Source organism: Zonotrichia leucophrys, unplaced genomic scaffold, assembly GCF_028769735.1.
Source record: "Zonotrichia leucophrys gambelii isolate GWCS_2022_RI unplaced genomic scaffold, RI_Zleu_2.0 Scaffold_121_137240, whole genome shotgun sequence".
Taxonomy (NCBI): domain Eukaryota; kingdom Metazoa; phylum Chordata; class Aves; order Passeriformes; family Passerellidae; genus Zonotrichia; species Zonotrichia leucophrys.
Genome location: NW_026992326.1, coordinates 54,494 through 81,740, shown reverse-complemented (window position 1 = coordinate 81,740; position 27,247 = coordinate 54,494). Strand labels below are relative to the sequence as shown.

At 49.2% G+C, this 27,247-nt stretch overlaps 1 protein-coding gene and 1 pseudogene across 1 annotated transcript; both read left to right on the top strand.

Annotated features, from left to right (window-relative positions):
• Nucleotides 1-27,247, top strand: part of LOC135460897 (zinc finger protein 239-like) — a 60,555-nt pseudogene that overhangs the window by 22,378 nt on the left and 10,930 nt on the right.
• LOC135460896 (serine/threonine-protein kinase PAK 3-like) lies at nucleotides 1,356-26,488 on the top strand. Its single transcript, XM_064737869.1, is given in 13 exon segments — nucleotides 1,356-1,389; nucleotides 4,915-4,976; nucleotides 4,978-5,122; nucleotides 6,049-6,086; nucleotides 6,546-6,677; nucleotides 9,970-10,104; nucleotides 10,382-10,717; nucleotides 14,580-14,692; nucleotides 15,348-15,465; nucleotides 16,310-16,409; nucleotides 16,856-17,052; nucleotides 24,255-24,431; nucleotides 26,450-26,488. Coding segments are annotated over 13 exon segments (1,626 nt in total).

Sequence of the window (27,247 nt, the reverse complement as noted above, 5' to 3'; positions counted from 1 at the left end):
ATCTACTGGACCAAAGGTGGCCCTGGCTGCAGCAGAAGCTGGAGGGAATATGCCAGCACCAGAGATGGCTGGTTAAGGAATTCATAGAGCAGCATCCTGCACGCCCTCTGTGCCTGGGGTCAAGTTGCCAAAATCTTGGTGCCAGTACTGCAGCTTCTCCTCTGTAGCAGTCTGAATTGCTGCTAGCATAGTCCAGGGTAAAGAAGCAAAAAGGACCTTTGCATAATCTCCACAGATGTTTTATTCAGCTGTGCAGGGAGATGTTCAGGTCCCAGCACCCACACACAGAGGGTCTCACTTTGTCTCCACAGGGGCTGGGGGCTGACCCTGATCTCGGGGCAGTACAAAGATAAGGGGGCAATCAGGGAATAGGGAAGGTGTGGCTCAGGAACACAGGAACAGACACAGGAACAGGGGAAGGAGCCAATGGGGTCTAACAGCTTTTTGAGGGAAGCTTCTTGTGTCTCCCTAGACCAGGGAATGCCCCCAGGGTCTCCACAATTCCCCTGTTTTATATTATTAGGAAAGCTTCTCTGAAGGATCAACTGAATCAACACAAAATGACAAAAACAATCAAAAGCACTCATAAGACAATTGTTCAAAATGCAAACAATTCTGATTTCCCAATGTGCCAACAGATTTCTTGGAGTGTCTTAGATCTGGCAGGAGGGATGCAGGGTTTTCTTAGCACAGTTTATCAGGAAACTGAGTCACACATACTGAACCTCTGGTCCATGGCCTCCTCACTGCCATCGTGCAGCAAGGAGGCCCAGAGGCTGCTGTGCTCTGGGCCTGTCAGGGATGAACACAGCGGCTCTGTGGCCAGTGCCAGCTCCAGCTCCAGCAGCTCACAAGAGGAGACTCCTTCCAGAAGCTCTGCTGGCTCCAGTGTGGCAGACCAACAGAGCCCACTGGAAGCCCCCCTCCATTGCAGCCACCCCAGCTGCGCCCATCATCACTGCAGAGCAGGAGCTGCCCCAGAGGAGCCGCGGCAGGAGCTCATGGCAGTGGCAGGTCCCTGTGCCCAGGGCAGAGCCACAGAACCTCTGCTCCTGCCTGGGACAGGGGCTGCTCACCCTGGTGTCCCACCGAGAGGAGGGATCCTGGGCCCCAAACTCTGCCCAGCCCTGCAAAAGGCCACCCCGCCAGCAGGGCCAGCAAGGTTCCTGCAGCCATTCAGTCAAATCAGAGGAAACAAATGTCTCTGTAGCTGACACAGTCTCTGCACACATCTTTCTCCCCCTTCTCCTGGTGCCTTTCCCTGGCTCCAGGAAGAGCTGCAGGAAATGCTGTGTGAGCCATGATGATGGAAGAGCTACTGATAAAATCACTGGGGTGATGCTTTCAGAGGAGTCATGAATGGAAGATTGACCAACCTTCCAGCCAATGGTATGCCAAAAGTTTCCATTCTTTAAATAATTGACTGCAATGAATTAGTAAAAAGAAAGATATGGAAACAAATTAAATCTCTCACAGCTGCTGGCTTTCCTCAGGCCCCATGGTCTATGTATTGCTAGACTTACTTCATTTAGGCAGAATATTAACTGCCCTGACTTGTTGGAGACTGACCACAAGGTCTCATCTGTGGTGAGCAGTCACTAAAATTAGCTCAGCAGAGGCATCTTCAGCTGTCCAAGTGTAGCAGAAATACATATTCTCTGCTTCATGGCTGTGTGGCAGCAGCTGCTGGTGTGGATTTGTCAGCGTTGCTTCATGGATTACCCCTGGGAAGGAATTGTGTGCACAGGCACAGTGTGATGGCTTCGATCTCCTCTAATTACTCCAATCGGATGATGGCCAGAACTTTAGGCAAAAAGCATCATGACAGAATAATTTACAATATTCTCCAAACTACTCCTGTGGTTTTGATTTTCTTACTGATTAGGTTCAGTGTCTGGCCTCAAGAAATCAGTCCAGAAAGAACAGGCAAAGCTCAGCTTGCAAGTTAGAGTGCAAGTCTTTAATCTGCCATTTTTGCAGCATGGACAAACAACTTTTCAACATATTTGCAAAAAAATCTCTTAGTTCTTGCTATACCTATCCAGAACCTGACTCTCTCCTCGTTTTATTTTGATTTGAGATCCAAGCATGATTTTTTTCTGGACAGGAAAGTAAGAACCAGCTGCAAATACAGACTACAAGTGTGAATCTATACTGCAGGAACTGAGCTGTAGCTTGGAATTAAAGGCAAGAAGTGATGCCATGGTAAATGTGAACGTTTAGTGCTGGCATAGGAGCCTTCTGCAATGCTCCACCAACCCATGGTTCACATTGCTACAAACTCTCTGATGTTACAAAGAGTGTTGAAGAGCTGACTGTAAGTAAAGAAAATAGCCAGAATGTTAATTTTTGTTAATATGGCAACCAATGACTACCTAATAATTCAGAGCTCATAGAAGTGAGTATTCAGATTTTCACTTAGTATGTGCAGGCAGTTTTAATTTGAAATCAGCAAGTTTATCCAAACCAAGTTATCCATAGGAATTAATTTGCTCTATGATCTACCTAAAAATGCCTCATTGTCTGTGAAGTTTAGTAGAAATTTGCAAAGTCAACAGTCCACAGATTTTCATTTCTTGTTTAGTGGCTATTCTGCAGGAAAGCTTTTACAGACTAACCCGTTTGGATGTAATTAAAATGCCAGTACATTTAATCTAGCCATTTTGGTATTAGAACAAAACCATGTGACTGCACAGCCTTTAACAAAATATATAAAAAAAAAATTCAAATCAACAGTCTGAGTAGGACTCAGATTAAAAACCCTACCAAACTTCAACTCCATTGGAAGATTCCCTTGTCACCCTGTGAATCAACTCTATATTCAGAAGATTAAAAGTCCCAATTTTGGTGGTTTTGGTATGGTTAGGAATTGGGGAAGGGCCTTCTTCCTTCTCAGCTCCATGCTGCAGTGCCTTTGGGATGTGGCCTGCTGGCCGTTGTTTGTGCAGCCCTGGTGTTTCTCCATGAGGCAGAAAGTGCAATTGCATTTCCAGCCCAAAGCCCGTGAGGAGTGGGGCGTGCAGAGCTGTGCCAGACCCAGGCCAGCAGCTGTGCCCCCAGAGGGTTTTGGTTCCTGCCCAGGGCAGCTGGTGCATCTCTGCCGTGAGTGCCTGCCCTTCCAGGTGCCCATGGACAGCAGGTGCAGGGTTCTGCAAGGGGCATGGAACAGGGTGGGGATGTCTGCTGGCAACAGAGTGCAGCGGAGAGCAAACAGTCCAGGATGGTCCTGGAGTGTGTGACAGAGAACTCCTGACACAGCTGGTGACTGAGCCAGTGAGGGAAGGCACTGCTGGGCCTGCTGTTTGTGAGGAGAGAAGGGCTGCTGGGTGACAGGAGGGCTGGAGGCGGCCTTGGGCTCAGTGATCACAAAATGCTTGTGTTTGATTCCCAGAGAAGGAACGAGAGATGTTGGGGAAGTGTTGACCTGCAACAAATTGTGAATTTGTTAAGCTTTACCAGGCAGTGCTTAGTTGTACCTTCCCTCACACCAGTGGTTAATGTGTGCAAGTGGATGTCTTAGCCTTGAGAATAAAGACAGTGGGCCTACTGAGGAGGTAGCTGCAATGCATTCAAGGAGAAGAAGGCTCTTAACCATAGGAGAGAATTTGAGGAACGGGATGTTCACCACATGACCACCAGAGACCCTCAAGAGACCCCTACTCTAAATGTCAGTAATTTTGGGGAAGTGATTTAAACATGTCAAATACTTTGTGAGATTGGATTAGCTGTAGAGATGAATTACAAGCTGTGGGATCCAAGTCGGCACTGCAGAGTGTCCTTGGGTTTGTAGGATAACAACAGTGAAAAGACATGAGAAAGAAATGTAATAAGGAAGAGTAGAGTTCATGACATAGTAATTGTTGGTTACGATTACTTAGCTTCTGTGATGATGTCTCTAAACAGTATGAGGGTGTCCACATCTCTGTCATTTTCAGGGAAGTGATTCCTCACACACCAGCCTGAAAAAAGTAATGCTCTTTTCTCACACTGAGCTGGCAGTGTGGATCGGGCCCTGCTCGGTAACTTTCATTTTGGTCATTCCTATTGAAGCATAAAGAACGGTCAAACTGAAATCTTTTTCAGCTGTTTCCCTTTGGTTTACCTGTTTGAGGGTTGAAATTGTGCGCTGCAGGTGTGCTGGGTGTGTGCAGAGCAGTGCAGCCCCAGACACCCCTTGGCTTGCCCACAAGTTGTCATGCCTTGTTGCCAGGTGTGCCCAGCTGTGGCAGGAGAAGGAGCCCGCAGTGCAGTGGGCACCGTGCCCTGCCCAGCCGGGGCTCTCTGGCACAGAGCAGCAGCAGTGCCAGCACCGTTCAATCGCTCCTGCCTTGGCTTCCCCTGGCACACAGAAGCCTCTGGAAATCAGCACCGCCAGCGGCGTTCCCAGCTTGGAGCAGCTGCTGCTGGCGGGCAGATGCTGCCAGTTCGACTGCTGCCAAAGGGGAAGAAAGAGCACAGGAAGAGATGTACATACACAGCAGCCCTGGGAACATCCAATAAACATGCAGATATATGGGGTGATTTGTTAGGAATTACTTCAGCTGCTATGCCAATAGTGCTTTCTCTCCTGGTTCTGTACAATGCTTTGGGCCATTGTCTTGGTCTGGTTTCCTTTGCTTGTGTCCCATCTGTGTGCTCAGCTGGGGTACAGGCTTGGAGCACTCTTGGAGTTCCTCTTGGATCCCTGAACAACAGGGTTTGGCCCATGGGGGGAGTTTGTGCTGCTTTGTGTCAGAGGAGAACTTCCAAGGCCATTTTGTGTTTGCTGTAGGAAAGGCTGGTTATTGCTTTGCATAAATTCACAGACTAACATGCTTTGTGATGCTTTGCTTTGTCATACTTTGCTTTGTGATATCAGGGCATGGTTGGCACATCGTCGTGGTGACATCAGAAGGTTGCCTTGGTGCACGGAAGGCCTCAGTGCCAGAGCAGTCCTAGGGGTTGCTCAGATCAGGAGCATCCTCCTGATTGTGGCCTTTGTCAGCGTGTAGCTGCACACTGACAGGAGTCTTGGTTGGAGTAAACTTGAAGCACAGTGCTACAATGATTGAGCAACTCGCTGCTGCAGTTTGCACCATGTATGGCACTGTTTATTCCGCCTATTTCATTACCAGCCTGGCAAGTAAGTAGAGGTTTCAACTCTATTTAGGCTAGGGTGTAACCTAACCTGGCTTTTGCATGTCTTCTTGCTCTTTCTTAGTGACTGAGTTGATTTTGAAAGAGAAAGAGCATCAGGATGCCTCTGGTTTGGTAAAGCTCCTGTCAAGAGGTTCAGCTGAAAGGGGGTGTCTGTAGCCACAGGGGCAGCATTTGCAGGGGAACCTGCAGGGCTTCCATTCCCTCCACGGGAGAGTCTGTGGCAGCCAAGTCTGTCATTTCCTCAGTTTGCTGGGACAAGCAGGACAACTTCCAAAATGCAGACTGGGAGGCCTTCTCAGAAGGCCTTCTAAAGACTTTGTAGTTCTCCCCAGAACTCAGAGAAAGCTTCTTTTATTCTAAATTTTGTAATGAAAGGATTTGACTGTCCGTTTTGACCCTTGACTGAGTGCTAAAAGAGTGATTCCCTTTGCAGTGAAGTGCAACCGCCAAAGCAGTGAGTGTCTGCTCCTGAGCCTGGAGCTGCTGCTGTGCTGTTTCACAATAGAACTGCCACAGCTCAGGGGGATTTGGGGCAAGCTTTTCTGGGTGACTGTTTTCAGCAACTTAATGAGAATTAGTGCACGCAACTTCTTTTTTGAAAAAAGTACCTGAAAGACAAGAGAACAAAATCTGCTTTATCTGTTGGACAGAAGAGAAGCATTGAGTGATAAAGAACAATTTGCATTTTCTTGATCATGTTTGTATTAATTTACTGACTAGACAGGCCAAAGTATAGGCACAACCAAGATTATTGTCCTGATCCCCTGCTGGCTGTGTGAAAGAACTATGTCATGCGGAGGGATGTTGATAAAGAAAAATACTCTCTGTTTGGGTTGACCTCTTCTGTGGGATTCAGCAGCCCAGGCAGTTTTCTCACAGCACTTGTTCATTTTCCCTTGCCCACTCCAGGTCACCTGAAGCGTGTATTCAGAGGTGCTGATCCTGAGGTGAGTGAGACAGGAACATTTCATGTTCCTGGTGCTTAGGAATTGTAGAGCAAGCTGTGAGCTTGGCCTGTGGCACTAGAGTGTAGAGGGCCAGCTGGGTAGGCTGAAAGAAAATCCATTTTCATGTCTGCAGCAGCAATAACAAAGCCATCACTGGCTATTTCTTAATTTTCAATTTAAGAACTTTCAAGGAATGAAAAGCTCATTTTGCAGAGAGAATGTTGCTTCTTGATAGTAGCCAGGGCATAATGTCTAATTCAGAACTATTAGCAATTCTGTTGAATTAGCCCATTTAAATTTAGTCGCAGTGACTTAGAATCCCATTGTTACCAAAGTTTCTGATTTGTCCTTAGCAGAGCTGGTTGTAGAAATAGAGCTGAATAGAATAAAGTGCTGAATAGAAATAAGGTTATAAGTTATAGGTAACTTTCTGTCCCTCACACTGCTGTCTGTCCGCAGATCACAGAACCAACAGCAGTCTCTCCTCTGGCTCCCTCTGCTCATGGAGAGGAGGCCGAAGAGGAGGCAGATGAGGTGGATGAGCACCAGCCTCCATCAGTGCTCACACCACAGCCTGAACATTCTGAGCCAGTAAGTGCCAGTTCTGTGTGTGCTGCTGTCTTTAGTGCAGGGCAGAGCTGCACGTTTCTGACCAGCCAGCACTTGCTGTTGCTGGCTGAGGATGCTGAGTGCTGGAGTCCTGCCAGGGCCTGGTGATTGCCCCCAGCCTGTGACAGCTGGACAATGGGCTTTGGTCTGTCACGTTTAGGGACCAGCTTCCTGGCATTTTGATAGGGGCCAGCCTGAAGCATCTCCCAGCCTGATGCCAGAGCAGGGAGCATGTCAAAGACACTGTGCTCAGCCTTGTTGGATACACAGGGGACACTGTGGCATGGAGAGACCCGACCCCCTGCACAGACTGGCCAAGTTGCTGCAGGCACAAAAAAATGTTGATCTGACCACAAAAGCTCTTGGTCGTGCTTTGTCCCCACAAACTTCTTGGATGTGCTTACTTGGGAATATTTCAGAGACACACTGGGGATGTAGAGTTGCTGCTTGAAGTCAGGGATTTTGCTGCCTTTGTTGACAGGTTGCTCTTTTGCCCCTTCAGGCAAGGCAGCTGGTAGCAGAGCAGATAGATGCTCTGAGTCTGCCTGTTTCTTGGTCTTTGATAAGCTGCAAGGAGATGACTGTGTTGTCCATGAAGCTGTGGGGGACCATTCTTGTCTAGTGTGGCAAAAGAAACAAAGGGAGTAGTTCTGAATCTTTCTTCTGAGGCAAAAACCAGACACTGCATGTGTCTGTTGATACCTTCTATTGTGTAGTTTGCTTTGAAAACTGCATTGGAGCCTAGAGTGGGAGCAAAGCTGCAAGTCCTTGACTGCTGTCCTGTAATGCTAAACCCAGGATGTACACCTTGCAATGGTGCCTGTTGTATCTGAAGTGCAATGGGCACCTTTGTGGCTGGGGAGCTGCGTGGGCCCAAAGGACGCAGGGCTGGCGGCCGTGAGCAGCTGAAGATGAGGCAGCGTGGGGCCAGGGGGCCAAGAAGGCCAAGGGCACGGTGGCTGTGCCAGCAGCAGTGGGGCAGCAGGAGCAGGGCAGTGAGCGTGGCCTGTGCTGGGCAGCGCCGCGGCCACAGCTGGAATGCTGTGTGCAGCTGTGGGCCCTGGGAAGCAGAGAGTCATTGAGGGGCTGCAGCGTGGGCACAGAAGGACAGGGGAGCTGGGCAAGGGGTGCAGCACAAGGCCAGGGAGGAGGTGCTGAGGGAGCTTTAGCCTGGACAGTGGGGGCTCTTGAGGGACCTTCAGGCAGACTTCCATAGATCCCTGCCTTGGATCCATAGAGCCAATGCTCAGCACAGGGGCTGTTTCCCTGCCAAACATCCCTTCACTGCATCCAAGTGCTTTAGACACTGGAGTAGGTAACACTTTCATATTTTGTTTGTTTATTTGTTTGTTTGTTTGCTAGAAGGAGAAGTCTTGTGTAATTTCTCCTTCTCCAGGGAGCAAGGGAGCTTTTTCTCAGTCTTTCCTGCCCTTTTCCAGCACTGGCAGAAACACATCACTTTCAGGTTAATTACTCCCGTGTCTTTTGGCAGCCCAGGGAATCAGTGTGTGTTGTGTTTGGGAATTAAGCAGGAAATCAATGCCCTTGCATTCCAGCTGGCTGGTGCTCAGAGATCACAGGAGCTGTGAGGGGCTGGACTGCATTTCTGATTCCAGCCACTTTAGCACCATCAGTGTGGTCGAGTCCAAGCGAAGAACTTGCCCGAGCACAGATACACAAAGAGTGCAGTTCCCAGTGCATTGCTCTGGGTCTGATTGCATTCCATAAGGACCCACACACTCCAGATTCCCCAAGAGTGTGGGTTACTGAAGCAACAGGAGAGTAAGTTCAGGATGGCTGCTGATCAGGGCACTGCTACCGAGTGCTGATGTGTGTAGTGACAGAAAGGACAGTATTGATTCAGGGTGACTCCCATGTGGGGAATAATGTGCTTTGGCTCTATGATTTAGAAGGTTAAACAAATGCTTTATTAAGCTATGTTATATTACACTAGTACTATATCAAAACTATACTAAAGAGATATTACACTAAAAACACACTAAAGAAAAACTCGTGCCTCTCCACACAGTCTTTTATCTAATTAGCTAATCAATCTAAACAGCTATCACTAAAATCCAATTAACAAATCACTTTCAGTAAACAATCACTATAACACATTCTTCATGTACTAAAAAACAAGAACAGCAAGTAGAGATAATAATTGTTTTTTCTTCTTCTCTAAGTTTCTCACTACTTTCCCTTTAAAAAAACCTAGTAGAGAGAACTATATCTCTCTGTGTTCAAAGAATGTAAATACCACAGCACAGTAAAGAGAGATTATAAAAGTGAGATATGTCTATCTATATATCTATTTGAATCTTCCTGGCTCTGCTCCAAAGCACTGGAAGATGCAAAGCTCACCTAAAAGCATCCCTTCAGGAGAGGAGTAGAGACAAGTTCCACTGATGGATCCTGAGCAGGCAGAGATGTTTCTCCCTCCAGAGATGGTTGTTTTTTACCCTCCTGTTATCCTCCTCCAGCCTCTTGTGCCCTGAAGCCTTCTTTTTATCCTTTAAATTTTTGCATGTCCTAAGGGAGTGGAACTATCCCATGCTGTATCTGGGGTCTGGTGACTTTGCTCGTACATGCCATACATGACACATGGTTTCCTTCGCTGGCATCCCCAGGGCTGTGTAAGTGCATTCATTAATGGGGCCTTATGAGAAACTCTGTTACTGCTGGTCAGAATTCTCAGTTGACAAAAGAGGGAGAAGAAACACCTTGGTCCTCCTCCATATACTGAGATGGCCATAGAGATTCTCTGACTTCCATCAGAGATCTTTGCATGTATCCTTATCTCCTGAATGATCCAGTTTTCTAACAAGAGTGTGGATGTCAGGAAGGAGGAATGCTGGTGCAGGCCTGAAGAGAAGGTGAACTCCAGAAGTGTCTCTCACAAGGAGTGAGCTCACCCAGGAAGCCCCTGCAGAGCCAGGAGGAGCTGTGGGACAGGGCGGGGTGTCAGTCACTACTGAAAGACAAACAGGACATGACAGAAGCAGAGGGAGGCTCTCACCAGCCTTTCATTTCACCTTGAGAAATGCCACCCCTTCCCTGTCAGCTGCCTGAGAGGCTGTTGGAGCTTCAGTCCCAGATGGCCCCAGATTGTAGGGCCAGGGTCACTGTGGAATCTGTGCCTCCCCTCGGGCAGAGAATGACCCAGGAGAGCAGCAGCACAGTGCTTTGGGAATGTGTGAGCCCAGCAGCCTTTGAGTCTTGGCCCACAAAGGGCATATGGGAAGTTGAAACCCATCTTCTCTTGCTTTCTGTGCAGGTGCTTCTAGAGAAAGAGCAGGAGCACACTGCCTCATCTGAGATGCCATGCCAGACTCAGGGAGAGCTGTTCCCTGCCCAAGAGCAGGAAGAGCAGCTCAGGCAGCAGGAGGAAGAGGCGCAGGAGAATGGCAAGGTAAGCCTGACTGGCCAGGTGACAGAGGGAAGGGCAGGAAGAGAGGCATAAACCGGAGCTCCTGGGACTGAGGAGGCCAGGAGTCCCACAGGCACTGAAAGGATAGAGCCTTGCAATCTGCAGAGATCAGCGCCAGGACAGGATGGTTACAGTGGAAGCAGAGCTGGGTAGGGAAGCAGAAAGAAGAGGCTGAATAAATGTGATTTTGAGGCTAAAAGAGGGAAAAGCTGAGCTTGATGGCAGCTCTCAGTCACTTGCTCTGCTTTTGTGTGTACAGAACATCAAGGCAGAGACACAAGCACAGCTGCCTGAAGCTCAGAGTGCCATCATGGCAGCAAAGAGGAGGAATGAAGACATCCAAGAGGAGAAGAATCTCCCTATGCAGAGGGGCAGTCAACAAAAACAGGTGAATGAAGGAATGGCAGCCACTCCACTCATGATAGTGAGTCCTTTCTGTTGTTCTTTACAGAAAATTGATGAACAGATGCTGACAGAGCTGCAGGAAATTGAGGCTAGGACCAAGGCAAGGAAGAAGAGGCTAGACGAAAAAATTAAAATCATCAAAGAGAAAATTAATCGCCTCCTTCAGGAGCAAAAGGCTCTAGAAGAGCAAGTGAGTGAAATAGCAATAGGCACTGCAGTCACCCAAGGGGTGGTTTCTGCCCTCCTTGCCTTTCCAGTGCAGAGCAGAAGGGGGTAGGTGATGCCTCTGAGTGCCATCCTGATGAGGCCTCTGTCAGAGCTGCTCTCAAGGACACTTCCTGCTCTGCTGGATCTCAGCTGATGCTCTAGACAGTGGCATTTCTCCTCTGGCCATTTAGCCAGCAGTCATCCGAATGAACTCCTGCTGGCTTCTTCCAGGTCACCTTGTTTCTTGAGGTGTTTTTGCAGGTGAACATGGTCACTCACATAGATTTGGAATACGAGCTACAAGCTGTCTGTATCCCTTGTGAATCTGCTCCTGTCCTTTCCTTTACTTTCTTCCCAGTCAATGACCCCTGACTGACGGGGACGAGCTGTAGTCTCTGACTGCTTTGTTCTGTTTGACTTGAGGTGGAAGTGTCGCCATCCTACCTGGCAGCCTGCAGAGAGTTCCAGCAAATGACGGGCAACCAAGAGCCCCGAGGCTGGCATGAGGCCCAGGAACTGAAGCATCCAGAGATGCTGCAGGATAAGCACGTCCTGAGGAAGGTGCAGAAAAAGAGAATTTCATGGCAGGAGGTAGAACATTAGAATGAGGAGCTGCAAATGTATCTGCAGACCTAGAAGGGGGAAAGGAGTCTTTGGGAGGAAGTGGAGTGGTCGTTGCTGCAGTCATCCTTTAGAACAAGAAACTGGCTATGAACTCGAGTAAAACCAGCCTTTGGTTTTGACCATTTGGTTTCACAAGTGGACATCCAAAGCAATCGAATTAAAGAGCTCTGCATGTGGCTGACAGCAGCTTCCTAAGGGCTCGCATTTCAAATGGCAATCTCTCTTGTATTTCAGGGCAATCTCTGCCACACCTTCCTGACATCAACTCATTTCTTGTCTCAGATCTACACCGACTCTGACACTGAAGCTGCTGCAGAAGCAGCAGCGCCGTCCCAAGGAGCCTTTGCTCTCCAGCTGCAGAAGTGGAGCCTGAGCACTTGGTTCACCTCCCGTGCTGACCCAGCTGCTGCTCAGCAACAGGAGATGGCGGGTGACTCCCTGGAGCAGCAGAGTGCGTCTGTTATCTTTCTTATCTGAGGGACAGTGTGTTGTGTGCGCGTGTCAGCACAGCTGAACCAGGGTTCTGTTGAGTTTAGTGTCACAGAAGTGCTGGCATTGCTCCAAGGCAGCAAGAGAGAGCTCTGGGTGTTCCTGCTGCCTCTGACGGCAGCTTAGACTGGCTGGAGTTTGCCTGGGCTTCCCTCTCTGCGGAAGGCAGAAGCAGGGATTGTTCCTGGATCAGCAGAAGGCTGTGACTGCTTGAGTCCTAGCCACTGGCAGAAGCCCTGCTGAGATCAGTCTCTAGGAGAACACATCAAGCCCTTTGTGATTCTGCAGCACAACCCAATGGATCTGCTTCTTGTCCTTAACAGCTGCCAGTGCTGTGCTCTCAGATAAGATCTGGTAGGGTTGAGAAGAGAGCCCAGTGGATTCTGTGTCTACCATCACCAGTTGGACAAAAAGGGCACTGATCTGCGCCTTGGCGTGGCTGATCTCAAAGCCCATCCTGTTGTGTCCTGAATGGGGGCAACAGCTTGTCTGGGGCTCAGGCTCACTCTGGCTTCTTCCCATCAGTGCCTGTCAGTGCTCATGCTTGGGCTTTGCCAGCCTTGTTGTGGTGGCTGCCCTGCCCCTGAGGGCTGGTGGGAATGCAGAGGCTGGAGCCTTCCTTAGCTGGGAGGGTCCCGCTGCTGCCCGGCTGCTGCAGCGTGGAGCTGCCTGAGGCCGCAGCCCCTGCTCTGGGCCAGCTTCTGCCTTGCATGGCCTGGACTCACAAGAGGGTCAGCATCTCCTCTGGGCAGCTCTCTGTGTCACAGGGGCGCCTGAGGAGCACTGCTGTCCTCTGTGCCCGTGCCCGCCGTGCCGAGTTGGGAAGATGGGGACGTGTGCGGTGCCGAGAGGGCGAGTGCAATGGGAGTGACGGATCCGCGCTGTCAGGGTGAAGAGAAGTGGCATGGTTCTTCACGCGGGGCACGGGCAAGGGCGTCTTTGGGCTCAGCCTGCTCATAAAGGGTGAGGGTCCTGATGCTGAAAGCCCTGTGGGGATTTGTTCTAGCATGAGCTGCTCTGGTTTACAAACGCAGAGGCTTCTTCTGGCAAACTGCTGCAAGGTGAAAAAGATGGGAACACTTGGCAATATTCCTCCTGTTCTGAACTTCACATCTGTTCAGAGGAATTGATTCTAGATGTCCAGGTGCATTTAATCTTAGCAAGTAGGAAACCTTTTCTAAATTGCACAGTGTTTATTCCCAAGAAAACAAAGGCATTGTTAGTTCCAGCTCTCCTTAATGATTCTAGATGACAAACTTACTTGCCTTGCTAGGTATTCTCTTCTGGTCTCAGTCTCCTCTGAATGTATCTCCCTATGCTTCCCTGTGTGCCTGCTGTCAAGAGGTCTCTCACTTCAAAGGATGCTGGAAATCAGTCTCTGTGCCAGCCACTTGTGCTGTGGGCCTGCTGTTCTTTTCTTGTTGTTCCAGTTCCTGTTGTTGTTAGCCAGCTGTCCACAAAGGGAGGGCTCAGAGCCCCAGACAGTGGGGCTGCCTTTTGTATCTCCTAGAAGGTGAGATCTCTGCTTTAAAGTGAACATCTTGCATTTTGTTTCCCTCAGGGAGAATGGTGAAGATGGAAAGTCCTATTCTAAAATACATTGAACTGGAAAATATTGGCAGTGGGTGAGTCCAAGCAATGTTAATTGTACAAAACCATGCATCAGGTGTTTTGCTGGTGGAATAGGTATCAAGTGTAAAGTCTGACAAGCTGCAAATGTGTTCAGGCACTGGGCTTAGATTGTCAGTGCTGATCAGAATTTCTAAGTGTGCTCAGAAGGCATTGTCAAAGACATCTCCATGCTTCCAGTGTCCTGCAGGTCTGCAGCATTGGCAGCACAGATCTCCTGTGTGGGCTGGCTTTCACTGCAAGATCTAAATGGCTTCTCCTTTCTCTGCTTCTGCTTTGTTTCTAGGGGTTATGGAGATGTTTATAGAGCACTCGACACTGCCACAGGAGGAGAGGTAAATGTCAACAGCCCCTGCAGGCTCTGCTGCACTCGAGGGCTTTCCCCTCTGGTGTGAGCTGTGGCTGGAGCTTTGGGCAGAGCTGTGCTGAAAAGGCACAAGAAGCACAGACTGGTGCCAGCCCACAGAACACATTTGGGACTTTGTCCTCCTCAGCTGCCGGAAGGAAGGCACGGAGGGCAGCGGTTCCTTTCAGAGAAGGACGCGCTCACTCGCTCTCCATTGCTAAAACAAAGGTGGTGCCTTCGAGCACCTCACTGCTCTTTGGGGCTACAGCTTCAGAATCCTGGATTCTCATTTCTGGCTGCCAGCAAATCCATCTGAAAGTTACTGGTAGTTCCTTATCCACCTGCAGTGCTGCACTTGGGAACTGCACATAGGGACAGATCTGCAAGGCGTTCCTGAAAGCCCTAAGCCCTGCCCATAGCCCAAGATGTATCCACAGAGTATTAAGGCATGGATTCCTTCTTCTGAGTCCCAAACAAAGCAGCAGAGAGTGCGGTCAGAGGTTTGTGGGTGATAGCTGAGACACTGCTGTTACCAAGTGGTCAAGGCAAAATGTCAGTGGCCCCACGTGTCCTGTAACTGGCTCCCAAGGGAGCAGAGAAATGAGCTGTTGGAATGTCAGTTCCTAATTATTGCAGTGCCTAACCACAAGGCAGGTTGGCACAGCTCAGCTGTGTCATTGCAAAATCACTCACTCCACGTGCCTTGGGGTCTCATGCCACCAACTTCTCGAGTTACTGATTTTCAATGTCATTTTAGGTGGCCATAAAGAAAATACAGCTTCAAGGACCGAGGAAGATGGAACTAAAAGTCAGTGAACTCATGGTCATGAAGGTGAACAGGAATGCCAACCTGGTCAACTGTTTACACAGGTGAGTTGTGCTTTTGTCCCAGGAATGTTTTTTCACATATTGCAAACATGCAAGGTAAAATCCCACTTTGGTCACTGGCAGAAAATAGAGCTGTAATTATTGCCGAATTATTATTGCTCTTTTCATCTCCAGTGGATGGGAAGAGATTGCATTTTGTCTGCGTGAGTCTTCGCTGGCACATGGTATTTGAAAATTGTTCAAAAACCCGGATGAGTCGTGTCTTACAAAATCAATGATCTCTATATTCACAGCCACCACTTTGTTTTGGAGCTTGATTTTTTACAAGTGTCTTCCTACGTCCAGGTAAACTAACAAGGATTTCCCTTGGATTGTTGCCACTGTTTTCCATTGCCATGCATGCCAGGAAGACTAGGTGCTTTTTTCCAGAAACACCATGCGTGACAGGTTTTATATCTGGGCTGTTACTAAACTGCACATTTTGCTTGCTGCCCATCTAAGACATCTCCTCTTTTGCAGCTGTGCCTTTCTCCTTGAGACTGCACAGATGGCAAACAATGCACAGCCAAGAGGGAATGTCTATTCCTTTATTTTGTCTTTGTCTCAAAGGGACCTGTAAAGAAGAATCAACACATCTTTTCCAAACAGCAACCTAGCCATGTACATTTATCTCCACGCCCTTGTTTCCTCCTTTCAGCTACCTTGTGGGTGAGGAATTGTCCCTGGTTATGGAGTACATGGATGGAGGCACTCTGAGCAATGTCATCAGCAAGACCTACTTGTCAGAAGATGAGATGGCAGCCATCAGTCGGGAGGTCAGCAATCCCATCTGTGTTTCCAAGGGCTTGGGCAGCATTGTCTGGGAAACAGGGGCTCAGAACAGGAGAGGTTTCATGTGCCAAGCTTTGTTTCTGTGTTGCTGCTATTCTATGGGCAAGTAAAAGCATCTCAAGTGAAAGGCCTGCCAGTGCCCCTGCACTCCCTGTGCTCAGTGCCAGTACTCTTATCTTCTGCTCTTTTATTCTCACTCTGTCTCTTGTATTTGTATTTGCTGTTCTCCACCTTGCCTCTCTAAATGTTTGCCTGGAGTCTGTCTTCACTGCATTCCTTGCCTGTAAAAGCAAAGGTGCTGGTGGCAGGATTTGAAATGACCAGCAAAGAAAAAAGACTCATTTCTCACAGTCCTCAGCTGAAAAGGATAGGAGTGCAGCCAAAATGCTCTTTGCTTCCAGAAAGTGACTGGTGTGATACTTCCAAGCCTGTGCTGAGGCCAGCAAGAAAATTTTTGTCATGCAGCCTCCCACCCAAAAGTGATCCACTAAACACCAAAGGGAGGGACTTTTCCTTTCAAAACCCCTCCTTTGTCCTCTGCATGGAAAAAGCACGTCCACTGCAGCAGGAGTCATCCTGGCTGGTTGGCAGGGGACAGCCTACAACAGCAGGTGCTGTTGCTCTTTCAAAAGCTGACGTGCCTTTCCTCAGAAAGGTCCTGCTCTGCAGGTGTTGGAGCAGCAAGCTCTTCCTCTCAGTGGTCATTACTGTTCTGCCATTACTTCCCATTCCCCTGGAGAGGGAATCTTTTAGATTCTTTGCTTCCTTTCTTGTGTGATGAAATCACATCACTCATTTTTGCCCTCCTGTTTCTGTTTTCTCGCTCAGTGCCTGCAAGGACTGGATTTTCTTCATTCAAACCATCTTATCCACCAAGATGTGAAGAGCAGAAACATCCTTCTCAGAACCGACGGCTCTGTCAAGCTGGGTCAGTATATTCTTGGTCAGGTGCAGCGTTCCAGGGCTGTGGGTGTGGGGCTGCTTGGAGTGACAGCCAGCTCCCCAGAAATGGTGCTGGTGGCAGTGCAGGGACCCCTGCTGCGAGCTGAGGGCACAGTTGCAACGTGCACAGAGGTAGAAGGAGCCACAAGCAGTCAAGAGTGGCCTTGCTCTGTGTGTGTCCCTTCCAGACAGAGGGATCTACAATCTAAAGCTTCAGGGGAATGAACTCCACTGCTCATGAGCAGCGTTAAGAAACCTGGGGTTTTTTGGAAGTGGCCAATTCCATACTCCCTTGGCTAAAGCCCCAAGGAAATCGAGCGTGGACAGTTCTCCACGAGATCCAACAGCACATTCTTAGCCTGAGAGTGGGGAATTCTCTTGCTTGGTTTCCTAATTGGAGCTGGCTTTCATGGTTTGTTGTTTTCTCCACAGCTGACTTTGGCCTCTTTGCTCAGCTCAGCCCTGAGCAGGGCAGACGGAGCTCCGTGGCCGGCGCTGCTGGGTGGCTGGCGCCTGAAGTGGTGACAGGTCAACCATGTGGCCCCAAAGTGGACATATGGTCTTTGGGAATCGTGGGCATCGAAATGGTGGAACGAGAAGTTCCTTCCTGGAATGCAACTCCTGTCTTGGTAAGGTGCAAATACTCACTGATCCCACTGTCTTTCTCACCTGTCCCATGTTCTGTGTGCCATTGGACAAAATCCCATTGCCATCTGCTGGCACCACTTCCACCAAGGTCCCCTTCTAAAAATGCCCCTGCAACACATCAGCATCTGCTGTAGCTTTGGTTGTATCAGAAAGGGAAGGGGCAGTTCAGAAACCTAACCAGTTCAGAAACCTGCCATTTTGGCCTCCAGCCATGCCTGACATTTCTCACTTGTGTTTTGAACAATGTTGGAACTCTGTTTCTGAAGGACAAGAATTTTTCAGTGGACAGGGTAGACATGTGATAAATATCCTGAGAAATAGAGGTTAGACCTTCCCAGTTTCAATTTTATAGAAAACATAGGAAAAAAAGGAAAAAGAAAAGTAAACAAAAAAGGAAAAGAGAAAAAAACCTACTACCAAAGCAATGCCCAAGCAGTTCTGCTTGCTTTTTCATTTTTTAAACGCAGCTCTTCTCTTCCATTCTGTAGCATCTTTTCCAAATCCTGTGGTTGTTGAAACTTTCAGGCTTTCAAGTCATCTGTACATTGTTCACTCATGTGTGTGGGTGTCCTGGATAAGTTTAGGATGTGTTTGTCTCCGACTGCAGTTAGAATTGTTTGCCAAACCCTTGGCTGTTTCTTGGTACTTTAACAAGTTGATGAGCTTGCAGGCAGGTGCCTGGGCTGGGATCCAGCGTGGGCAGTTGACACCGGTGCTGTGTTTCTTTACCACAGGAGCAGGGCCATCCCTGGCCTGCACAGTTCTAATGACAGGGAGGGCTCCAGCTCCCCACCATGGCCAGTGGCTGAGCTCAGCTGAGAGTCAGGATAAAACCCTCTTTGTCACCTCTGGTGATGTGGGAAAAGGACAGAAAGCTGCATAAATTATTTGTACACAAGGGGAGTGCATTGCCATTTCTGGATTTGAAATTCTCCTTTGGGTTAAAGAGGATAATAGCAAAGTCTCTTTGGTCACCATCTATTTCAGTGCCACAAGCACAGAGTTATCATGACAGTGGTGGGCATTTTTATGGAGACTCCAAGGCCTCTTGCCATTGTTATTTTTGTCTATTTGAGATGGATTCTGCAAGTTGAGGTTTGAATAGTTCCCAGTCAGTGTCTTATATGGTTTCTAAATACCATCTTGCAAAAGTAGAATGAGCTCTCTCCCCCTGACTTGTCAGCGTGTTAGGGCTTGGTTCCACATGAACCACACTGGATAATGATCAGCCGATGTCTTGCCAATCTACACTGTAACTCCTTGGCCTGAGGAGTATCAGAAAGACCTGCTGAGCTCCATGGACACTGTCAGCTGCATGGAAGTGAGCATCCTTGGCCTTGCTGAAGAAACTGGAGCTCAGCTTAGGTTAGATGCTCTTGAGCAGGAGAAAGGCTGGAATCCTCAGGGGTTTCCAGAGGCCTGCGTGCCCAGAGGGACTGAGTTCTGGGGAGCAGCTGGATGTTTCTGCACATCATGGAAGGGGATTGCCAGACAGCTCAAGCCTCACCCCAGGCAAACACTCCCCAGCTCTTCTCAGGCAACATTTGCATTGGGTTTCAAGTTGTTCCCACTTGTCTCTCTGTGAAGATGCCCCTAAAACCACAAGGCAAGCCTCTCAGAACTGGTGTTACATTTCCAGAAATGAAGAAAAGAAGCCCAAACACAAGAAAGTTGCTAAGGCACTGGTTTTTAGAGAGGAACTTAACCCCCTGTGCAGTTTCTTCTCACTGGGAAACGTGCCTGAAACCTGGGCATGAGGGTGTAAAGGCCACAGAGTCTCTTCTGCTTCTTGTGCAGTGCTGCTGAAACACTCAGTGACCCTGTTTCTCTCCCAGCCCGAGCAACATTCTGGCTGTCACCAAGCCAGAGCCTGGTGATGTGGAGAGCCTGCCAAAACCTGCCATTTGTTTCCTGACACTTTCTGGGATGGGCCTACCATTCATGCATTGACTTGAGTAGCCAAATGAGTAGAGGGTGACCGTAGGGATGGAACCTCTCCTTCTGATTTGACCATGAAAGGTTTTTCTTTTCCATGTAAGGAAAGCAGAAATTTTCAGACTGCTGAGAAACAGAGCTGCAGGTGGCTCCTGTGTACCCAAGCAGGTGTTTTCATCCCAGTACATTTGTGCATGGATCTTAATGTGTCTGTGTTGAAGATGAGATTCCAAAGATTTGTTTCCTTACCTGAGGAATACCTGGTGGATTTCCTTTCTTTCCCTCCAATTCCCATTCTTTTCAAGAATGCTCTTGCTTCTGCTCTGCTTTTGCCTCTGCTTATTAGCTAAACAGTCCACATTGCTTCCTGGACTGTTTCTCCTCTCCTGTTTCTGTGACCATCACGAACCTGCTCTGGACTGGGACCCGGGAAAACCGAAGGCTTGGCTGCAGCAGCTGGCCCAGCGCCGGAGGGACTGAGAACAGAGCAACCACCCCCAAAAGAGACTTTCTGATTTTGCCATCTTTCTCAGAGCGGTGTCATCGGGTATTGTTCATTTTGTGTGCTGGGGGATGCTGGGCCAGTCAAATAAACAGGTTCTTTCCACCTCTCTCCGAGGAATTTTTTCCCGAACCGGCTGGGGGGAGGAGCCGTGTGGATTTCGCTTTCTGGAGGGGCTCTCCTTTGCAGATTCTTTAACAAATTTGCCCTAAACCAGGACAAATCTTTGGCGCCCAAAAGTGGGGCGAGAGAGAGAGTGGAAAAACCCTGTTTTGACTGCATTTTGGCTGCTATTACTCTGAGTTCGTTTAAATCAGCTAATAGCCATGCTTTTTGGATTCATAATGTCTGTTGGGGTGAAGGTTTGCATGCATTTCTGGTCCCTAGGATTTTGTGAGATTTTAATACCTTTATGGTCCTAGGTTTATTTTCTTATCCAGAAATAGCTTTGGTATTGCCCCTAATATGTAGTTTTTACATCAGAGGGGCTGTGACCAGAATAGCTATCCTGCTGGGTTTGGTGGCAATAATGTGCAAGGAATTTATAAACATCCTAGGGCCTGCTCCAGGTATGAGTGGTTCATGGCTATGGTTATGCATCCAGTTTGTTACAGGAGGAGCAGGAGGGAATGAGGTTTTTCAGCCTCTGCTTTCCTCCTTCTCCTATGAATCAGTTGCATCACTAGTGAAGGATGTTCAATTTCCCCTCAATGTTAAAGAAACCATCTTCCTGGTATTCAATCTGGTAACCTTCCTCTATACAGCCTGCTGCTTCTCTAGAATGAGGGCTGAGATTTCTAGACGGGCTGATGAGACCCCTGACTCAGGAGTAAACCCTGGTGTGGAAAATCCTAAGTGGTGTGGGAAATGGGAGGATATGGGCCAAATCCTGAAGGAATTCTCTGACCCTATAGTCTGGGATTTTCCCCATGAACAAATTCAGAACCCAGCTGAGGTGGGGAAACATCTGAAAGAGAAGTACCAGGATGAGCCTAAGGAGAGGAAGGTCATTGCAGTGAGCTGGGCCCTGGCATATGCTTATCGCACACTGCTAGATACTCTAGGGCAGCAGACAGAGGCAGGGGGGCAGGGAGATAAATCAGCAACTGTCCCGGTGACTCGGGCTGTAGCTAACACTCCAGGCTCGAAGCCAGCAGCTAAACCCATGGCTGTTGCTACCAGCACTAGAAGTGGGAAATGCACAGCCAAGACCAATCGACCAGTGGACGATGATGATGATGATGATGATGAAGGAAAAGGAACCTCAGTGCCTCCTGATGTAAAGTCGGGAGTCAAAGCAGCAGGTGCAAGATCAGATGCCAATACTGAGTCCTTCTCCCTGAAGGACCTTCGTGGCCTATGGAAGGATTACACTCGAAGGTCTGATTAATCCATAATTAGTTGGCTGGTCCGTCTCTGGGATGCTGCAGGCGAGGCTACCGTTTTGGATGGCACTGAAGCCAGGCATTTGGGATCCCTGTCACAGGATCCTGTCATAGACCAAGGAATGATGAGGGGGGCTAACTCTCACAGCCTCTGGGAACGGGTCCTAAGAAGTGTAGCAGAAAGATACCTGTGTGCAGACGATCTCTATATGCAGCAGACTCAGTGGAAGACAATAGAGCAAGGGATCCAATGCCTGAGAGAAATGGCCGTGGCCATATCTTCTCAGATGATGTAACAACTAGGAACACAGACTTAGTACCATGCACGTCTGTGATGTGGCGAAAACTCATACGACTCGGGCCACATGAATATGCTTCTGCCTTAGCCATCATGAAGAGGGATGAGAGGGGTGAGTCTGTGCTTGACATGGCAAGGATGCTCCGAGCATATGCAGATGCTGTACAAGGCCACACACATGCCAGAATCGCAGCGGTAGAAACACGTCTGCAGAACTTAGAGGATAAGATAGAGGAGAACCATAAGAAGCTTAGAGAGGAGATTAAAGAAGACCTTCTCCAAATTTCAGCAGTACAGATCAAGGTTCCGGTATCCAAGGCAGACTTTTCCCAGATGGTGGGAGAAGATACACCCCACGAGCTGAGCTGTGATATTACCTGCGTGATTGTGGGGAAAACATGAGAAGGTGGGATAGGTAACCTACTGCTGTTCTGGCACTACGGGTGCGTGAACTGAAGGAAGCCACCAGAAGGAAAGCAGCTCCAGTTGCCCGTAGCCGAACGGCCAGGTATGATGATGATGACATGTCTGATCCCCTTGAAGGAACATCCGAAACATACACCCAGGGAAAGAATGATAACCAGGCTTAGAGGGGCCCTGCCTCTAGCCAGGTAGAGGCCAGGGAAAATCGTGTCTTCTGGTCTGTGTGGATTTGTTGGCCTGGCACATCGGAACCACAAGAGTACAAAGCTTTTGTCGATACTGGTGTGCGATGCACATTAATCCCATCAAGACATGTGGGGACAGAGTCTGTTTCTATTGCTGGTGTGACAGGGGGATCCCAGGATTTCACTTTGGTGGAAGCTGATGTGAGCCTAACGGGAAATGAGTGGAAGAAGCATCCTATTGTGACTGGCCCAGAGGCCCCATGTATTTTGGGCATAGACTACCTTCGAAGTTGGTACTTCAAAGACCCAAAAGGACTCAGATGGGCATTTGGAATAGCTGCTGTAGAGACAGAGGGCATCCAGCAATTGAACACCTTGCCTGGGTTGTCTGAGAATCCATCTGCAGTAGGATGCCTGACGGGAGAAGAGCAATGAGTGCCAATTGCCACTTCCATAGTGCATCGACGGCAGCATAGGACCACTCGAGATGCTGTGATCCCCATCCATGAGATGATCCGAGAGCTGCAGAGCCAAGGGATGGTCAGCAAGACCCACTCACCCTTCAACAGCCCCATCTGGCCTGTGCGAAAATCTGAAGGAGAATGGAGATTGACTGTGGACTATCGTGCATTGAATGAAGTGACTCCACCACTGAGTGCTGTCATGCCAGACATATTAGAGCTCCAGTATGAGCTTGAGTTCATGGCAGCAAAGTGGTACGCCACTATAGACATTGCCAATGCATTTTTCTCCATTCCTCTGGCAGCAGAATGCAGGCCTCAGTTTGCTTTCACATGGAGGGGAGTGCAGTACACCTGGAACCGACTGTCCCAGGGGTGGAAGCACTGCCCCACCATCTGCCATGGACTGATCCAGTCTGCACTAGAAAGGGGTGAGGCTCCAGAACATCTGCAGTATATTGATGACATCATTGTGTGGGGGAACACAGCTGCGGAAGTGTTCGAGAAAGGGAAGGAAATCATCCAGATCCTCCTGGGAGCTGGTTTCGCCATTAAAAGGAGCAAAGTAGAGGGACCAGCTCGTGAGATTCAATTCCTGGGAGTGAAGTGGCAAGATGGACGGCGTCAGATTCCTACAGATGTCATCAACAAGATCACAGCAATGTCTCCACCCACCAATAAGAAAGAGACACAAACTTTCCTGGGTGCAATAGGTTTTTGGAGGATGCATATTCCTGAGTACAGTCAGATCATGAGCCCTCTACCTGGTCACCTGCAAGAAGAACACTTTCCACTGGGGCCCTGAGCAGCAACAAGCCTTTGTCCAGATCAAGCAGGAGATTGCTCATGCAGTAGCCCTTGGCCCAGTCAGGACAGGACCAGAGGTAAAGAACATGCTCTACTCTGCAGCCGGGAACCATGGCTTGTCCTGGAGTCTTTGGCAGAAGGTGCCTGAGGAGACTCGGGGTCCACCACTGGGATTTTGGAGTCAAAGCTACAGAGGGTCTGAAGCCAACTACAGTCCCAGAGAGAAGGAAATCTTAACTGCCTGTGAAGGAGTCCAGGCTGCCTCGGAGGTAATAGGCACTGAAGCACAACTCCTCCTGGCACCCCGCCTACCTGTGCTGGGGTGGATGTTCAAAGGCAAGGTTCCTTCCACTCACCATGCCACCAGTGCTACATGGAGCAAGTGGATTGCTCTTATCACTCAGCGCGCCCATATAGGTAAACTGAATCGCCCTGGGATTTTGGAGGTCATTATAAATTGGCCCGAAGGTGAGAATTTTGGTGTCACAGATGAAGAGGAACAAAAACCAGTGACACGTGCTGAAGAGGCTCCTCCCTATAACCAACTGCCCTCAGAGGAAACACGCTACGCTCTTTTCACTGACGGTTCCTGTCGCATCGTAGGGATGAACCAGAAGTGGAAAGCAGCCGTATGGAGCCCCACACGACAGGTTGCATAAGCAACCGAAGGAGAAGGTGGATCACATCAATTTGCTGAACTCAAAGCTGTTCAACTGGCCCTAGACATTGCTGAGAGAGAGAAGTGGCCAAAGCTCTACCTCTACACTGATTCATGGATGGTAGCCAATGCTCTATGGGGATGGCTGGAGAGGTGGAAAAAGGCTAACTGGCAATGTACAGTAAAACCAATTTGGGCTGCTGATGAGTGGAAAGACATTGCTACCAGGGTAGGGAGGCTACCTGTGAAAGTCCGCCATGTAGATGCCCATGTACCCAAGAGTAGAGCCAATGAGGTGCACCAAAACAATGAGCAGGTAGACCAAGCTGCAAAGATAGGGGTGTCCAAAATAGATCTAGATTGGGAACATAAGGGAGAGTTATTCCTAGATTGATGGGCCCATGATGCCTCAGGCCACCAGGGCCGAGATGCCACCTATAAGTGGGCACAAGACCGAGGGGTGGATCTAACCATGGACAGTATTTCTCAGGTTATCCATGACTGTGAGACATGTGCTGCCATCAAGCAGGCCAAGCGAGTGAAGCTCCTGTGGTATGGTGGGCGGTGGTCCAAGTACAAGTATGGGGAGGCCTGGCAGATTGACTCCATCACACTGCCCGAGACACACCAGGGCAAGCACTGCGTGCTGACCATGGTGGAGGCCACCACTGGATGGCTGGAAACCTACCCTGTGTCTCATGCTATGGCCCGGAACACCATCCTGGGCCTTGAAAAGCAAGTTCTGTGGAGACATGGCACCCCTGAGAGGATCGAGTCAGACAATGGGACTCATTTCAAGAACAGCCTTATCAACACCTGGGCTAGGGAACATGGCATTGAGTGGGTGTACCATATCCCCTACCATGCACCAGCTGCAGGAAAATTGGAGAGGTACAATGGACTACTAAAAACTCAGTTGAAAGCTTTGGGTGGGGGATCTTTCAAGAATTGAGAGCAGCATCTGGCAAAAGCCACCTGGTTAGTTAACACCCGAGGTTCCACCAACCGAGCAGGTCCTGCCCAGTCTGAGTCCCTGAATGTAATAGAAGGAGACAAAGTCCCAGTGGTATATATCAGAGGTTTTAGGGAAGACTGTGTGGATCAATTCTGCCTTGAGTACAGGCAAACCCATTCGTGGGGTTGTCTTTGCTCAGGGACCAGGTTGCACGTGGTGGATAATGCAAAGAGATGGAACAACACGATGTGTACCTCAGGGAGATCTGATTGTGGGGTAAGAATGATATGCAATATCACTGTTCATTGGATGTTACTGCCATTGTCTGTACATACAGACATGAGATAGAAGGAAATGTGTAAGTGTTGAATGTCTGGGCAAGTGGAAGATGGAGAAGGAAATGTGTAAGTGTCGAAGGTCTGAGCAAGTGATAGATGGAGCTTTAAGTGAGTAAAGTGAAAAGGGGGAATCCTGCAGCTCTGTAATATAGGGCCTGGATTCAGTGGTCCAGTGTGGGGATGTGATGAAGGCATGATGGGTATTGCTTGTAAATTTTGGGGGAACAGATGGAAATTTTGTATGAATAATGCATGATGCATTTTAGTATATTGATGATATGGGGATAAGGGGTGGAATGTCCTGGGGTGACGTTATGATGCTTGTATCCCCATTCATCTGTTCTGTGCCTTTAAGACCGGCTCTGAAGTGTGGAAGTTTTGTTTGGGTTTCTCTTATCAGGGACACAGAGACAAGCGGTACATAGGGCTGTTTTTCACTTCTTGCTTCAGCTTGCTGCTTTGCTTGACTCTCTTTTCTGCTCTCACTTCTGCTCTGCTTTGGCTTCTGCTTATTAGCTAGTTCTAGCTAAACAGTCCACATCCCTTCCTGGACTGTTTCTCGTCTCCTGTTTCTGTGACCATCTCGAACCTGCTCTGGACTGGGACCCGGGAACACCAAAGGTTTGGCTGCAGCAGCTGCCCCAGCACTGGAGGGATTGAGAACAGAGCAACCACCCCCAAAAGAGACTTTCTGATTTTGCCATCTTTCTCAGAGCGGTGTCATCTGGTATTGTTCATTTTGTGTGCTGGGGGATGCTGTGCCAGTCAAATAAACAGGTTCTTTCCACCTCTCTCTGAGGAATTCTTCCCGAACCAGTTGGAGGGGAGGGGCAGTGTGGGTTTGCTTTCTGGAGGGACCCTCCTTTGCAGATTCTTTAACAAACTTGCCCTAAACCAGGACAACAGGAAAGGCAGTTTCTGCTGGAGCAGGAGGCTCTGCCTGCAATGGGCTCCAACAACTCCAGCAAGGCCATGCTGACTTCAAAATTGCTTCCTAGAGCACTATATTCTAATAATTGTTATAGCTCCTGAAATGTGGAGTAAATAACTGTGCTGGTGATCTTTCCATCTGATCATGATCAGAATAAGCCAGAGACATATTTATATAAATTCATCTGGTATTCTATCATGAATCCTGCAGGACAAATTCTGTTAGTCGAATTCCACCTGTTCAATCTTTTACACATTTGACAAATTCTGGGGCTGAGATTGGATCCAGCAACTCCCAGTCTCCTCTCTTTGAAGGAATTTTAGAAGTCTAGGGGTCCTGCAAAGGTTTGAGGATCCATGGAGGCTGTTGGAAGTCATTTCTCCACCTCATGTCTCAGAAGGAGTTTCTCCAATTAAGAAATGAGGCTTTTGCCTGAAGCTCCCACTGTGCCCATGACAGAAACCCCTATGAGTGTCTGGGACATCCTGGCTCTTTGGCAGCCTGGGGACTCCTGGGATGTCACCGTGGAGCCCCCGTGAGTGCCTGTTCAAGATGGGTGCCTTTGCAGCACAAGGTCCCCTCGGATGTCACCACGGAATGGCTGTGACTGCCTCTGACCACAGGGCTCTTTACCATCCCCAGAAAGCCCTGGGAGGTCTCCATGGGGCCCCTGTCTGTGCCTGTGGCATTCCAGCTCTGGAACAGGCTAGAGACTCTTGGAAAGTTCCCATGGAACCTCTCTGAGGGCCTGTGACAAATCTGATCCTTAGCAGGACACCATCACCAGGACCCCTGTTGCAATGGTCAGTTTCCATGGCAACCATCATCAGGACCCCTGTTGCTATGGTCAGTTTCCATGGCAAGCCTCACCAGACGCTGTTGCTATGGTCAGTTTCCATGGCAGCTCCATGGAGACCCCATGCCAGGGGTGGTTGCCATGGACACCAGCTCAGGCCTGCAGCCACAGCCCGTTGCCATGGCAACCATTGGCAGCCCCATCCCCAGGCTCATGGGATCCCAGAACCACAGAATTGGCTGAGCTGGGAGGGACCCATCAGGATCCTCCAGTCCAACTGCTGGCCCTGCACAGGACACCCCAACAATGCCAGCCTGGGCCTGGCAGCGCTGTCCAAACGCTGCTGCAGCTCAGAGAGCCCTGGAGCTGGGACCCATCCCTGGGGAGCCTGGGCAGGGCCCCAGCAGCCTCTGGGCAAAAACCTTTTCCTGACATCCAACCTGAGCCTGCCCCGACTCAGCTGCAGCCGTTCCCTCCACTCCTGTCCCTGGGCACCAGAGGG